This window comes from Trachurus japonicus, chromosome 18 (genome assembly GCF_045865225.1).
Source record: "Trachurus japonicus isolate A0001 chromosome 18, Traja_1.0".
NCBI classification, from domain to species: domain Eukaryota; kingdom Metazoa; phylum Chordata; class Actinopteri; order Carangiformes; family Carangidae; genus Trachurus; species Trachurus japonicus.
Genome location: NC_140924.1, coordinates 6,876,564 through 6,890,188, shown reverse-complemented (window position 1 = coordinate 6,890,188; position 13,625 = coordinate 6,876,564). Strand labels below are relative to the sequence as shown.

General features: G+C 40.2%; 1 protein-coding gene across 1 annotated transcript in view; it reads left to right on the top strand.

Annotated features, from left to right (window-relative positions):
* LOC146968557 (cleavage and polyadenylation specificity factor subunit 3-like) overlaps positions 1–13,625 on the top strand; it is a 30,136-nt gene extending 16,511 nt beyond the window's left edge. The window contains exons 12-15 of the mRNA XM_085759262.1: positions 248–335; positions 438–504; positions 703–799; positions 13,560–13,625. Coding sequence (XP_085615388.1) covers positions 248–335; positions 438–504; positions 703–799; positions 13,560–13,625 — 318 coding nt within the window. The remainder of the gene's footprint in view (positions 1–247; positions 336–437; positions 505–702; positions 800–13,559) is intronic.

Below are 13,625 nucleotides of genomic sequence, written 5' to 3'. Positions count from 1 at the left end.
CTCACTCAGACCTGGTTACAGATACATTATTAGCCAGTTAATACATTCATTACACAGATATATACAATAATTATGACAATTTTTTATTTTTATCACACTTTTTCAAACACTTCAAAAATCTCAACACCAATAAACTCAAAGAGAAAAATGTAAAAACAACAGACAATTGAAGTAAAAAAACTCTATGAACTAATTGATGCAGCAATATAAATCAATAATGATAATAATGAAAATGTTCTCGTCTCAGTGGGTCGCCAACCCGCTCAACGACATGTACGCAGACGCCGTCACCACGGTGATCCTGGAGGTCCAGTCCAACCCCACCGCCCAGAAATGTCAGTGAACGCATCACGAGGGAATTTATTTTAATTTCACTGATGAACAGAAACTTTACTGACGCTTGTTTGTTTGTTTGTTTGTTTGTTTGTTTGTTTCAGTCCACGAGGGCAGGAAGGAAACGTTCGACATGGAGCTGTTCGTCGAGCGACTGGAGCTGATGCTGCAGTGAGTCTGAACACCTGTAGCTACACCTCGAAAATGGTTTTAATGGTTAAAATATCGGACAAAACTGTAGAATCTGACACTTTTTAAGTTAAAATTAAACCTAATTGATCCAAATATAAGAGAATAAAACTTTTAAATGAAGGTAGAGATTAAAGATTTTCTGTTTTCACCTGGTAAAATGTTTTTTTTCTGTTTCAGCGACATGTTCGGGGACGACTGCGTGAATTTCAAAGACAGTAAAAGCCTGAGTGTGACGGTGGACGGAGTCACGGCGTGCATCGACCCAGAGACCAGAGTGAGTCCAGCTTCTGACATCTATTCTATACACGAACATTAAAGGGATAGTTCAATATTTTGGCAAATTCGCCTACAGTATAGGGTTGTCACGATACCAGAATTTCAGTAGTCGATAATCAATATCTGTGAATTTCCACGATTCTCGATACTAATTCGATACCACGATTAAAAAAACAAAAACAAAACAGAACCCATGTACTTTTAAATTCACTACTTTATTGAAAACTATTTCAACATCTTTTTGCACAGAATTTAATAGGGCTGCCCCCAAATAGTCGACCAAGCACTGGTTGACTAGAGCACTGGAAAAGAGATTAACGACACCACCATTGACTCCCGTGGTAAGGGTTTTGCGCCCCGAGTGGCAGGATATGGGTATTGCAAAAGCGCCCAGAAAACTCATTCACTCCAATGTAGCTATGTGTGTTGCCCACTTGCTTGTAGATTGATGAAAACGGCCGTGTTTTTGTTTTTAGGTGTCTTGGTCATATCAAATTACACTTGTAATTTGTTTATTTGTCCGTCCTGGGTGAGGGATCCCTCCTCTGTTGCTCACCCTGAGGTTTCTCCGATTTTTCCCTGTTAAAAGGGTTTCCATGGAGTTTTTCCTCAGTTGATGTGAGGGTCTAAGGACAGAGGATGTTGTTACGATGCCATGTAAAGCCCTTTGAGACAAACTGTTTGTAAAAACGGGCTATACAAATAAAATTGCCTTGCCTTGCCTTGCCTTGCCTTTATTACAAAATGTAGATTGAAACATTAATGTAGACAACTATTTTTTTTTATTTTTACTCGCCTATGTGTTAATATTTATCTGTAAAGGATCCTCAATGATGCTATTAATGTGGGTGATCTATAAATGTCCTTAAATTATTGAAAATACCACACTTGCTCATTCACCAACAATGCAGTTGTCAGTTCTTGGGCGCTTTTGCAAAACCCATATTCCGCCATCAGGAGGCGCTTCCATTGGACCAATGCGTGTCGTTACTCGCTTTTCCAGTGCTCTATGGTTGACCAAAAAAATCATTAGCCAACCAAAATTTCAATGGTCGATTGGTCGCAGGAAAAAAAAAAAAAACATTTGGAGCCCTGTCTTGTCAAAATTAAGTCAAAATCAATATAACTGAACTATATATAAAGGCTATAGGGCTTTTAATTTGAAGGGCCAGATACAGGAAGTCGTGACATGATGAGTCGACTAATGACGACTATTGGTCGACCAAGGGAATTATGGTGATAGGAGAATTTGCCAAAATGTTGAACTATCCCTTTAACGTCTGGTTCATCATAATGGTATTTACAGGGTTCCTACGCAAGTATGGAAAGTATGGGAAAGTATGGAATTTGATTTTATACATTTCCAGGTCTGGAAAAGTATGGAAAATGGAAATTATTGTATGGAAATGATCTGGCTTAATACTTAATACTTATCTGGGTTTGGTCTTATTATAAAAGTTATCTGGGTTAATTATTTTTGTATGTGCTACCTATAGCTACAATCTCCTGGAAATAATTTGGTAACATAATGGCATACACATTCAGAATAATGAAAACAAATGATTAATTGCATGATTTGTTTATATAATGCACAACTATGGTGCGTTCATTACAACTCGGAAGTCGGAAAAAAAACAAGTTCCTCTTCTGAAAAACTCTGACATGTCAAACTTTAGGATGTGTTAGGGACTAATTCATCTGTCTAACCATCAGAACTATTGACACTTGAAACGGTAAACACAGCTGATCCATCGAAAAAAAAATCACCGCTGGAGTTAATTTATTTTCCGTGATTGAAAGCAGGTTCTTGAATGTAACTCGGTCAAAGTCAGATGTATCCTCACAATGTTTTGCTGTTCTGTCAGGTCATGCATGATAAATGCTGACAAAGTTAGACTGTCAGACTTCCTTGATTTTAAACTTTGGCGGCTCTGCCTCTTCGTCTTTTTGCCACTCCGTGAGTGTTCTGCAGTGACCTCTGAGTACCGTGACTTTGACGGTCCTACTGCTCACCTCCGCTCATTTGAGAAAAAAAAAAAAAAAAAAAACCTCCGCTCATTTGATTGTGCAACTGCAGTGGGTGATTTATTAATACGTAGTAAGAAGCTAAGACTACCGTTTAAACGCACACATCATTTTGAACTCTTTATTAACAGAAAGTGTGCAGCTTTTGTATCAAAATAGTCTTTTTATAACGAAAAAAGACATTCTATGTAGGCTAACAATTTATGCTCAGCAGCCGTGGGCACCCCCATATAGTCAGAATGGTATGGTCTTGGTTAGATTCGACTACGAGGTTCATAGTCGAATCAGACCCCTCCGAATCGAATCGTCGAATAGTCGACTTTTGGAGGTCAGCCCTACCGAGAAGTCTGGAAATTAGGGTCTGGAAAAAGTATGGAATTTGGAGATTTCAAATGTGTAGGAACCCTGTGGTGGAGTGGAAACGTGGTGATGCCCTAGTGCACGGCTATAGAAGTGGAGCGGACAATAATGATAATCAAGATGAGAACTACAGAACTAGAACATCTATGTTTAGGGCTGAACTAGACAAAGGAAACATTTCACTGAAGCTGACCAGTGTGAGAAAAGAGGATGAAGGAAATTACACCTGCTGGGTGCCCAAGCAATTTTCAAATGACAGTATTCACCTCCGTGTTCGCCTCTCTGTTGGTGAGTACCATACATCTTAATCCATCAGAAAGGAGAAACCTACCTTTTATAAAATATTATTATTGTAATATGTTAAAAGTCATTAGGAACATAAACACACAATGACAATACACAAACTGTATACTTTCAACAGATCCTCCAAAGAAGAACTCCAGCCAAACGGAAACTAATCCTTGTAAGTAATTATTTTCATCTTCATTTACTTTTACCTCTGTTCATTTTAACCAGTATTTCTCTTGTTGTCACTTTGATAATTGTGGATAGGAAAATTAGGATTACATTCAGAATTCATCTAATTATCTGTGAGTTTGAATTTTAGATACTGAGTGGGAGAGGTGGGTGTTGAAAAAGAAGTCTGTTTGGAGCCCAATGTAGAGAAAAAAGTATTTTTCATTTTCAGGGGCCATTGTTGGTGGCATCTTTGTCTCCACTATCTTCATCTGTGTCATCATTCACTTTGGAGTTTGCAACAGTAAGTCAGAACCTTCTTTTTCTTAATTTAAAGGCATGTGTTTCTAAGTTTCTGTCCTACATGTAGCCCATATGTAGGCCACCTGAGCTCACCTAAAATCAGCTACTTCACAGTCTTCACAGGAACTTCCAGGTTAATTGGATGGATTGGTGGGCTGTTCAATTCCAGAGAACAGGGGGCGTATGAGATGCCCCCCCTCCCTGTTCCAGAAGGAGGTGAACAGCATGGTGCAGATGCTAATGGCTAATGGTGAGTAATGATAACATATAATTAGTATAGATTATAGATTTTGGAACCAGGTAAGAGAACTGTCACTTCTGTTTATGTCAGTGTAAAGACTGTATCCCTCCGCCATTCAAACAAATTACAGGTTACAGCCTGACAACAGTGTCTCCTCCTCTGTTTGATGACCCCTCCTCCTCCTCCTCCTCCTCCTCCTCCTCCTCGGCAGGTGTTTCACTCTGCTCTTGGCTACTCGTTGCCAACGGTGCGTGGCCTCCAGCAGGCACACGAGGCCTGCCTGTCTGACTGGCTGCTCACTCTCTCAACCAGGCCTGCATCTGCCAGCGCAGCCAATGCCTTTTGTTTGTTTTGCTGATTATTATCTAACATCCACAACATGTTCACACACGCATACTTTGAAGACACTACTGCTTCTTTTTTATGCATTTCACATGTTTGGGAGTATTTTTGGTTAATTTCAGTTAAATAAATAATTATGTTGAAGACTATAGTTGTGTGTTGCCTCCCTTTCTAGTTGTCTGCCTTCATCCAGGCAGCAACAAGTGGAGGCTTGTCTGGGATATTTCCCTTTGTGTTCTAGGGAGACATAGAGCTGGGAAACCGGGCAAAGTATAAAAGAGGGTTTCACAACGGTTTTGGTCTTTGTTTATCTGATTCTGTGGATGGCCGCCACGAGCGGTTGGTTTACTCAGCTGCTGGTTGGTGGAAGCTGTTCAGGTTCAGGTTCAGGTTCAGGTTCAGGTTCAGGTTTGGCTTTATTTGTGTTCCGTAGAGCAATTATTGTGGCAGCGAGTAGAAAAAAAACACAGATGCTTTTGTAAGGTCAGGGGAAATTGTCTGATCATTTTGGTCTGTAGTTTTCCAGAAGAGCAGATGCAGAGGAGGAGAAGTGGGGAGGGGTCGTCATATCTGACTGAGTCACAACAATTTCCTGAATGAAAATGTGCAATTGTTTTAATTGAGGTGATGAGTGTATATTCTTTTTTATGTTATGTTAGTTTTAGGAAAATCATCTTTAGAGTTATGTGTTTCTAACACGGGGTGTCAGTGTAGGATTTCTGCACAGTGTTAGACTGAGGTGGTGGAGGTAGAGTTGTCACGATACCAAAATGAGTAACCACGGTACTATACCAGACAAAGTATCACGGTTCCGGGTAATATCACGATAATGCAACCTTTTTTTATTATTATTATTTTTATGAACTGCAATGTATTTGTACAAGTTATAAATACTTATTAATTACTTATAATGTTGTTTGGTGCATGATAAACATAATACTAGTGAAGTAGGAATTAGACTGACACAAATATTTTTAAATAAGCAATAAAAAACAAATAAATGAAGTTAGAATTTATATGGTGGAAAATAAATAACCATTCAGTCTCTTGATTATTTATGTTTAACAAATATAAATAATCAACTTACGATAAAAACAAATCCACTGTCTTTTAAAAAAAATCTATTTGACAATAATGCTTCTTCATAATAAACCATAGAGGACAGGACAAAATACAACGAACAGGAACTGATTCCCTGTGAAAACTATATTTTTATGCATTTTCTAGGTGATTTATACTTGGGCATCCTTTAACTCTTTATTCCTCAGCCTGTACACGGAGCATATAGCCTGATATTAGCCAATGAGAAAATAAACAGAGCTAAATGAATTAAGTGCCACTGACGACGACGCCGCAGCAGACTCGCCGCTCGCGCCCGGTGCTTCTGCCGTGGTCAGTGTGTTGTCTCGTGTTTGTGAAGCCGTGCGCGCGTCTGGGCGAGACAGAACTTTAGCTTGTTGTTTGTTTTGAAGCGAGTTTCTATCGAAGCGCTGTCTCAGCTGTCTTCATGGAGTCCGTTCTTGCCGGCATGAACACACGAACAGCCAATCAGATAACAGATGGGCGGACCCAGCGTGCGGAAACAGCCTATCATATCCCCGGACATCACCAGTAACAGGCAAACAGCCAATCATTCAGCAGCTGTGTAGTTGGGTTGCAGTGGGTGCATGTGGGTTTTGTTTACAAGGGAGTGCGTGCAGTGAGAAGCCGAGAGGAGAGGAGAGGCGGCCGCTATGTAGCGGAAACTGGCACCGGTAGTAGTAATCCACGGTAGTACCGTCGTGTAGAATTTGTAGTATAGTAGGAACCGTTACGTTTTGGCACTGCGGGGTACCGTGGCTACCGTGGGTATCGTGCAACTCTAGGTGGAGGTGATGTAAGGTAAGATAAGATAAGATATACTTTATTGTCCCAGAGGGAAATTCATTGTGGGCAGAAGTGCAGGAAGACTGTATGTGTCCTCATGTGGCCCTGAATCTGAATCCAACCTGCTCAAAGAGCAGAAAACATTCAGGAGCTACGTCGTGTGGGCCTGACAGATTTACTGTTGTTTTGTTTTTTTGGTCACATGTTTAAGAAAAGGCTGCACAGAGCAGAAGATCAGCCGTCCACTGACAAATCTCCAGCTACATGCCCCAGGACCCGTGAAGTCCTCTCCCAACTCTTTGCTTCTCAACAGTATCTGCTGCTCTCCAACCTCCATGAGGCATTTGTGAGGTGGATACCTGCACTGGACTGAACTTTGGTAGCAACACAAGAACCTACCAAAGGACCTATGAAGCACCAGCAGGTCCTCCATCTGGGTTTACCAGCAGTGGAGTCAAGAAGCAGAGTAAACATCAACCAGCACAGAGCCTAATCAAAAGTAGCTTTTCATTAGACATCTCCCCTCTTCTCCCCATGGACCTGGTGTTAGAACGGTGTCTAGTCTACCTTACCTGTCATAACGCAACTGAGTTCAGCATAGGACTCTCCAACATTTCAAAAGGACACTCCTTCGTGCACCTGCCCCACATTTTATGTAGTCGCTCCTGGAAGCCATCTTTGATTCAGCAATCTTGTTTACAGCTGCTTTGTTGACATGAGGTGACATGATGTGAATTAAATTTAAATTAAATCCTATTAATTCAAGAAAAAATGTGTTAATATTTCTACTGGTTTTGATGTGTGTGATACGTGTCTGTAACATGTCTGTCAAATTTCAGTGGCAACACATGATGTGAATCTTTTTTAACTAATATAAAAATGAACTGATCAGTTCTTTAAGAAGCATTTTGTTAAAAAGGTAAGGACGCAATGTTGTGATTTCTCTTAGGAGACAGACACCTGCCTGTGTTGTTACACCATTGATTTTAAAGATCAATGATTGCAGGGTTTGATCATGTACCAGACTGACTTAAACAGAAGAGTTCAAAGTTTTGCCTTTTTTAAAACAACTTTAAAAATTTACACCGAAGTAAACATTGATTCCACATGGACAAACTCATCAAGCATATCTGCAGGTAAAGAGCACCCTCCAGTGGCCGTTGTCATTACGTCTTTTTTTTCCCTTCAAGTTTCAGTGCATACAATGAAAACATCTCTAGCTCCCTAATATCACATGAACACAAATTAACACAAGTCATAAATAAACACAAGTCATAAATTTACATTAAGAATTTAAAGGCCCCATGCTGTGCACTTTTCTCTGGGTTTATTTACCTGCTGATATCCCTAACAAGATGTATCATTGGTTTTGAGTACCTGTGATCTGCTTAATATCGTTTCTACTGCCCCTTTCTGTTGCCTCTTTCTGGAGCTCTAGCAGGCACAGGTCATTTGGCCAATCACAAGAGAGAATGAGAACCTCTCCTCTGATTGGCTGACTGTTTTTGAGTGGCATGTGGTCGGGCCAATCGCAGGCAAGTAACTGAAACCTAAGCTGCATTCATACAAATTGAAAAAAAACAACTGGTCACGGTGGGCGGAGTTACCTTGTGTGTGACATCACAGAAAGGAGGAAGTGCTATCTGCTCGTCTTACAGTTTTTTACGATTGAATAAACACAATTTTGATTGTTTTGTTTTGTTTAGCAAAACCCAACACACGAATAGCACAACCACATACCCAATTAGCAAAACACCTTAACTCCTTTGCAAAATGAACCACTCTTGTAAAAACTATACACTAACTTATCAAAACCATATTTTTTTACCATATGAAACACACACGTTGCATATGACTTAACTCTGTTTGCACCAGTTACACTCTGCTGTTGAAAACCTTAAACACTTTCGGCTAATTCTGCTTCTAAGTGCATAGAGTAGTATGGGTGAAGCACACAGTGAATTTGCAAAACATCGCTCGGATTTGCACAACTGTAAACACAATGTCTGCACAATGTGCTTCTCCTTTGAGCTTCACCTACTCCTGCTTGAGGTCTTCCTCTTCCTCTTCCTCGGCCACGGCCTCTGGCACGGCCTCTGCCTCCTTCTTCTCCTCCTTCTCCGATTCCCCCTCTCATCCTCACTCTTCCTCTTCCTCTTCCTTCCATTTTGGTTAAGCTTGGTGAACTCACCTGCTGCATTTTTATAGTGCTTAAACCTGATTGGTGTGTCTACAATTAAGCAATCTTGTGTTTGCACACCTGATGGCAGTGTTCAATCAACTGGCTCATAGGTGTGGTAATTTGACAGTCAGTGCTTTAGAATTGCAAGGAAGTGACATCTTGATATACTTCTGTGTCTAATGCATAGACGTGTGTGTTAGTGTTTCAAATCACGGTGTGTATTGTTTTGCACAAAGTGTGAACGGACTCATTGTGCTTACAGTGGTGCAAATCTGGGGCCAAGTTTTGCTCCTTGAGTGTAAGGTTTTGATAATTGGGCAAAACTTTAGATTTTAGTGTTTATTCAATCGTAAAAAACTGTAAAGAGAATGTTCCTACAAATGGGCGCTGTGTGTTTCTCCGTTTATGACCAGTTTGATGCATGGGGCAGTAGATACGTGGCCCAGAGACCTCCCCAAGCACGAAAAAATAACCAAAATCACATTTTTCATGCCATGGGGCCTTTAAGGTTCACTTATTAATACTGAGTGTTCCCTCAGCTTTAGTCTTTAGCTTGGTTCATCACTTTCATTGTCCCTGCAAATACTTTTGCTCATGCCCATGTAGTTTGAAATTTGTAGTTAATTTGTGTCTTTGTAGGCTATATGTTTAAGGTGTTGTGTGTGTGGAACCTTTAGGCAGGGGTGGGAAAACTGTTTGTTGAATTGTTTGGCCCAGAGGCCACAATGAGTTTTAAAGTTTGATGGACGGGCCAGTATCAGCTGGATGGAAAGTGTTTGTGTGAACTAATAGAAATGGCATGTAAAAGTCATTAGGCCTATACATATAAGTAAAAGAAAACTTTTTGGGCCAGTACATCAAAGTTTGCAGTCTTTGTTATTATTTGGACGATTTTGTACCAGTATTTGACGGGCCAGATTAAAAAGCCACTGGGCAACATCTGGCCCACGGGCCTTAGTTTGCCCAGGCTTGCTTTATAGGGCCACCATACTGTTTTGCTTTGTGTAACCCTCTCAGTATTCAGGGTTACTAAGAATCGTGTGATACACAGGATATAATGTGTTTTGAAGTGTTAACTCCGTTGTTCATCACTGTTTATTCAGGTTAAAAGGGATAATTTTACCACTGGTGTCATATGATACAGCCTTTTGGAGTGTAATGGTAAGAAGTTGCTGTTTCCGGAGCGGGCCGTGAAGTGCACACAAGACCGGAAGAAGGAGACGTCGTGAAATGGAGGGAAAACGTGCTCCGACTGTGGATGTGTTAGAAAACAAAGACAAGCATCTTCAGTGTCGGCTCGACGGAGCAAACGTCGGGTTTCTCCGCTACTCGGTGAGTTGAGACATTTTTACACGCGTGACCCTGACGTTAATTTTACGAGCGAGATGTTAGCGGTTAGCGGCGTCGGTTAAGCTAGCACTACTGTTGCTACCATGGTAATGACAGATCTCTTCATGGCTCCTTTGGAAATGTAGCCTAAATAACAAATGACTATTTGTAGGCCAGTTAATGTTAAACTGGTTGTGAACATAAGATGATGATATCTGTGTGTGCTTCATGTGTGTGACATGAAAATAGGGAAAGAAAAAAACCCAATGTTCTGTAAAAACTGTTTTGTTTAATTCAACATAGTGAACACAGATTAAAGATTTTACACTGCTCAACATTATTTTGTTGAGAACAATAGTATAGAGAAGTCAAATTCATGGGTCAGCTAATCAACATGGATAATTTACTAGCCTTCTGCCAATTTTTGATTTTTCAGTTTCATTTTTTTTTTTTTTTTAATTGTGTAACGTTTAAAAGAAGACATTTTGAGGAAATTTTAAACAAAATACAAGCAAGTGGAAAGGTTTTATCCAGGAAAAGTTAAAACTAGATAAAAATCAAGTTGGGCTTTGAGAGTAGAGTTCACTCACTCTGAGCCAGTTAATGTTTAACCAGGTTGTCTCTGATAAAGTCCGGTAATAGACAGTCATGAATGAATGTAGTAATGGAAAAGTCCTGTCTGTTAGTCACAGTATCAATGCTGAATCAGGACTGTTGCCCCTACTGTTTTTTAGATTTTTTTTTTTCTTGAAATATGTTGCAATAGGTTTACATGGGTGGGGTGGGGCAAATCGAAAGAGAAAGTGTCGAGGTGAGAGTGAGAGAGAGTGAGAGAACGAGTTAAGAAAACCAGACGGCGGTGCCTCATCCAGTTTCTCTGAGCTGCGGTCGGTGGATTGTTAATCTTTATTCAGCGGAGATGAACTTCTTCTTGTTGCTGTTGATCGTTCTGCTGTTTCTGTCTGTGGTGGTGGCTGATGTTTCAGGTAAGTCAATTATCTGTTAAAGATCTTTCCGGCTGGTTTTCCTCATAGTCAAAGTATTACTGTTGATAAAGTTTTACGCACTATCAAACTATAACGCTCTGCTTTAAAGGCTCTGCAATCATGTTGCTCAGCTAGTTTGATGAGAAGTTGTTCATCTAGATGAAACCAGTTGACTGGTTCAGCCAGTAGTGAGTGGTATTGAACTTGTGGCCTCGGGCCTTTCTGTCTCTCACACACACATTCCATAGCACTGTTTGTGTCCTAGTAAAATACTTTTAAAATGACTTCCTCATTTAGGACCAGACCTTATAGTTTAAATCAATAACGTGTTCAGTGGTGTTACAACATATTAAATGTAATGTTTGTTTCTTCAGAAGAACCAGAGGTGAAATGTGAAGGACCGGTTCAAGCAGCAGTCGGTGATGATGTCATTTTCCCGTGTTCCCTGGAACCTCCATTCAATAGAAGACCAGCAAAAGTGGAGTGGAAACGTGGTGATGCCCTAGTGCACCGCTATAAAAGTAGAAGGGACAATTATGATGGTCAAGATGAGAACTACAGAACTAGAACATTTATATTTGAGACTGAACTAGACAAAGGAAACATTTCACTGAAGTTGACCAATGTGAGAAAAGAGGATGAAGGAAATTACACTTGTGAGGTTTTTGTCTCCACGCTGTATACAAATGACAGTATTCGCCTCCATGTTCGCCTCTCTGTTGGTGAGTACCGTACATCTTAATCCATCAGACAGGAGAAACCTACCTTTTATTAAATATTGTAATTGTAATATGTTAAAGGTCATTAAGAACATGAACACAAAATGCACTATCAATATGTTACACGCATTTTCAACAGATAACTCCAGCCGCACAGGAAGTGATGATTGTAAGTAAATATTTTTAACTAATTAATTTACTTCTACCTCCTTTAATTTTCACCAGTAATTCTCTTGTTTGTCTTGTTTGTCATTATTTTATCACATTTTGTAATTTTTAATTTACCCAACAACCGTCGTTGCTTGCTGTACTAGTTTCCAGTGAAAATGAGGATTGCATTCAGAATTCATCTAATTGTCTGTGAGTTTGAATTTTAGACACTGAGCAGAAGAAGTGGGTGTTGAAAATGGATGAGTCTGTTTGGAGCTAATGTAGAGAAAAAAAAATCTTTTTCCTTTACAGGGACAAACAGTGGCGTCATTGCTGGTAGTGTTGTTGGCTTCATTGGCATCATTGTCCTCATTGTCCTCATTGTGAGATACAGAGGTAAGTTACAATTTTCTCTTCTCTTTTTCCTCATTTAAAGTCACAAGTTTCTAAATTTCTGTCCTACGTGTAGCCCACATGTAGGCTACCTGAGCTCACCTAAAATCAGCTACTTAATGTCTTCACAGAAAGCTTAACTAGAGGGATCTGTAGGCGGCAGTCACAGACTCGAGCCTCATCAGGTCATTCTGCCGGTTCCCAAGAAGAGAGGGGTCATGAGATGCAGCCCCTCTCTGCAGAGGGAGATGAACAGCATGTGGCAGATGCAGTGCATGCTAATGGATAATGGTGAGTAATGAGAACCTATAATTAGTATAGATTATAGATTTTGGAACCAGATAAGAGAACTGACGCGTCTTTGAGCACCTGTAAAAGCGTGTTATAAATAAAAAAAATTATTATTATTATTATTATTATAACTGTCACTTCTGTAATGTCAGTGTAAAGACTGTATTCCTCTGCCACTTCAACTAATTACAGGTTACAGCCTGTTAACCACATGTGTTTATATACATGAACCATTTGAGTGACATTTGGTCTTAATTGCTGTGTGACGTCTTAAGTGAGAGCCGCAAAGTGTTTTCTGAATTCATCGTGACCTTTGTAAACATACACAGCTTCACCTTGAGTCAGAGTGAATGTTTGTTCTGACAACAGTTTCTCCTCCTCTCTTTGACGACCCCTCCTGCTCCTCCTCTTCCTCCTTTGTCTCAGGCCCTGTCCCAATATGCACACTCGATCACACTTACACACTTGGGCATTTGGGGTGCGTTCATGGGCTTTTATGGGCTTAGTGTGTTCCATTTCTCCAACAACCAAAAGTGCAGCGCGCTTGATTTGCACTTAACCCACACTTACGATAAGACTGCATCGGAGCGGTATTGGCCAAGTATAAATCCTACAATGCACCAGCTGGTGAAGTGTTTTGTTTTTTACTTACAAAGTTGGGCTTCCATATTTATGATGTGAATCTTGCACATAGAAACACTTTTGTAGTAGATGAGACTGTGATCCAGCAGCAGATTGTTTATTAAAACTGTTGCTGTGCACTGTTTCTTTTGTCACGATGGAGTTCTTTAACAGATGAACATTTCTAAGCAGAGGCTCCCGATAGACTCTGCTCAAAGCTTGGACGAGGCATGTACTGAATTAGAAACCTGGCTGGTTTAGGTTCGTACCAGTTCCCGTTGTAACAGTTGTTCATGCAGAGCAGCCCTGTTGACAAGAAGATGCCAACCTAACTAATCCTCACTCTAACGTTCTAACATTCAATAGATTTTTCAGACTATGAACATTATATTTACTTGTTTGGAGTAAAGGTGTCGGAGTTGTGCTCCAGTGTTTATTTGCGTCAAATAAATAATTACATTGAAGACTGAGTTGTGTGTTTCCTCCCTTTCTAGTTGTTTGCCTTCAGCCAGGCAGAAACAAGCGAGGGCCTGTCCGGGATGTTTCCCTTTGTGTTCTAG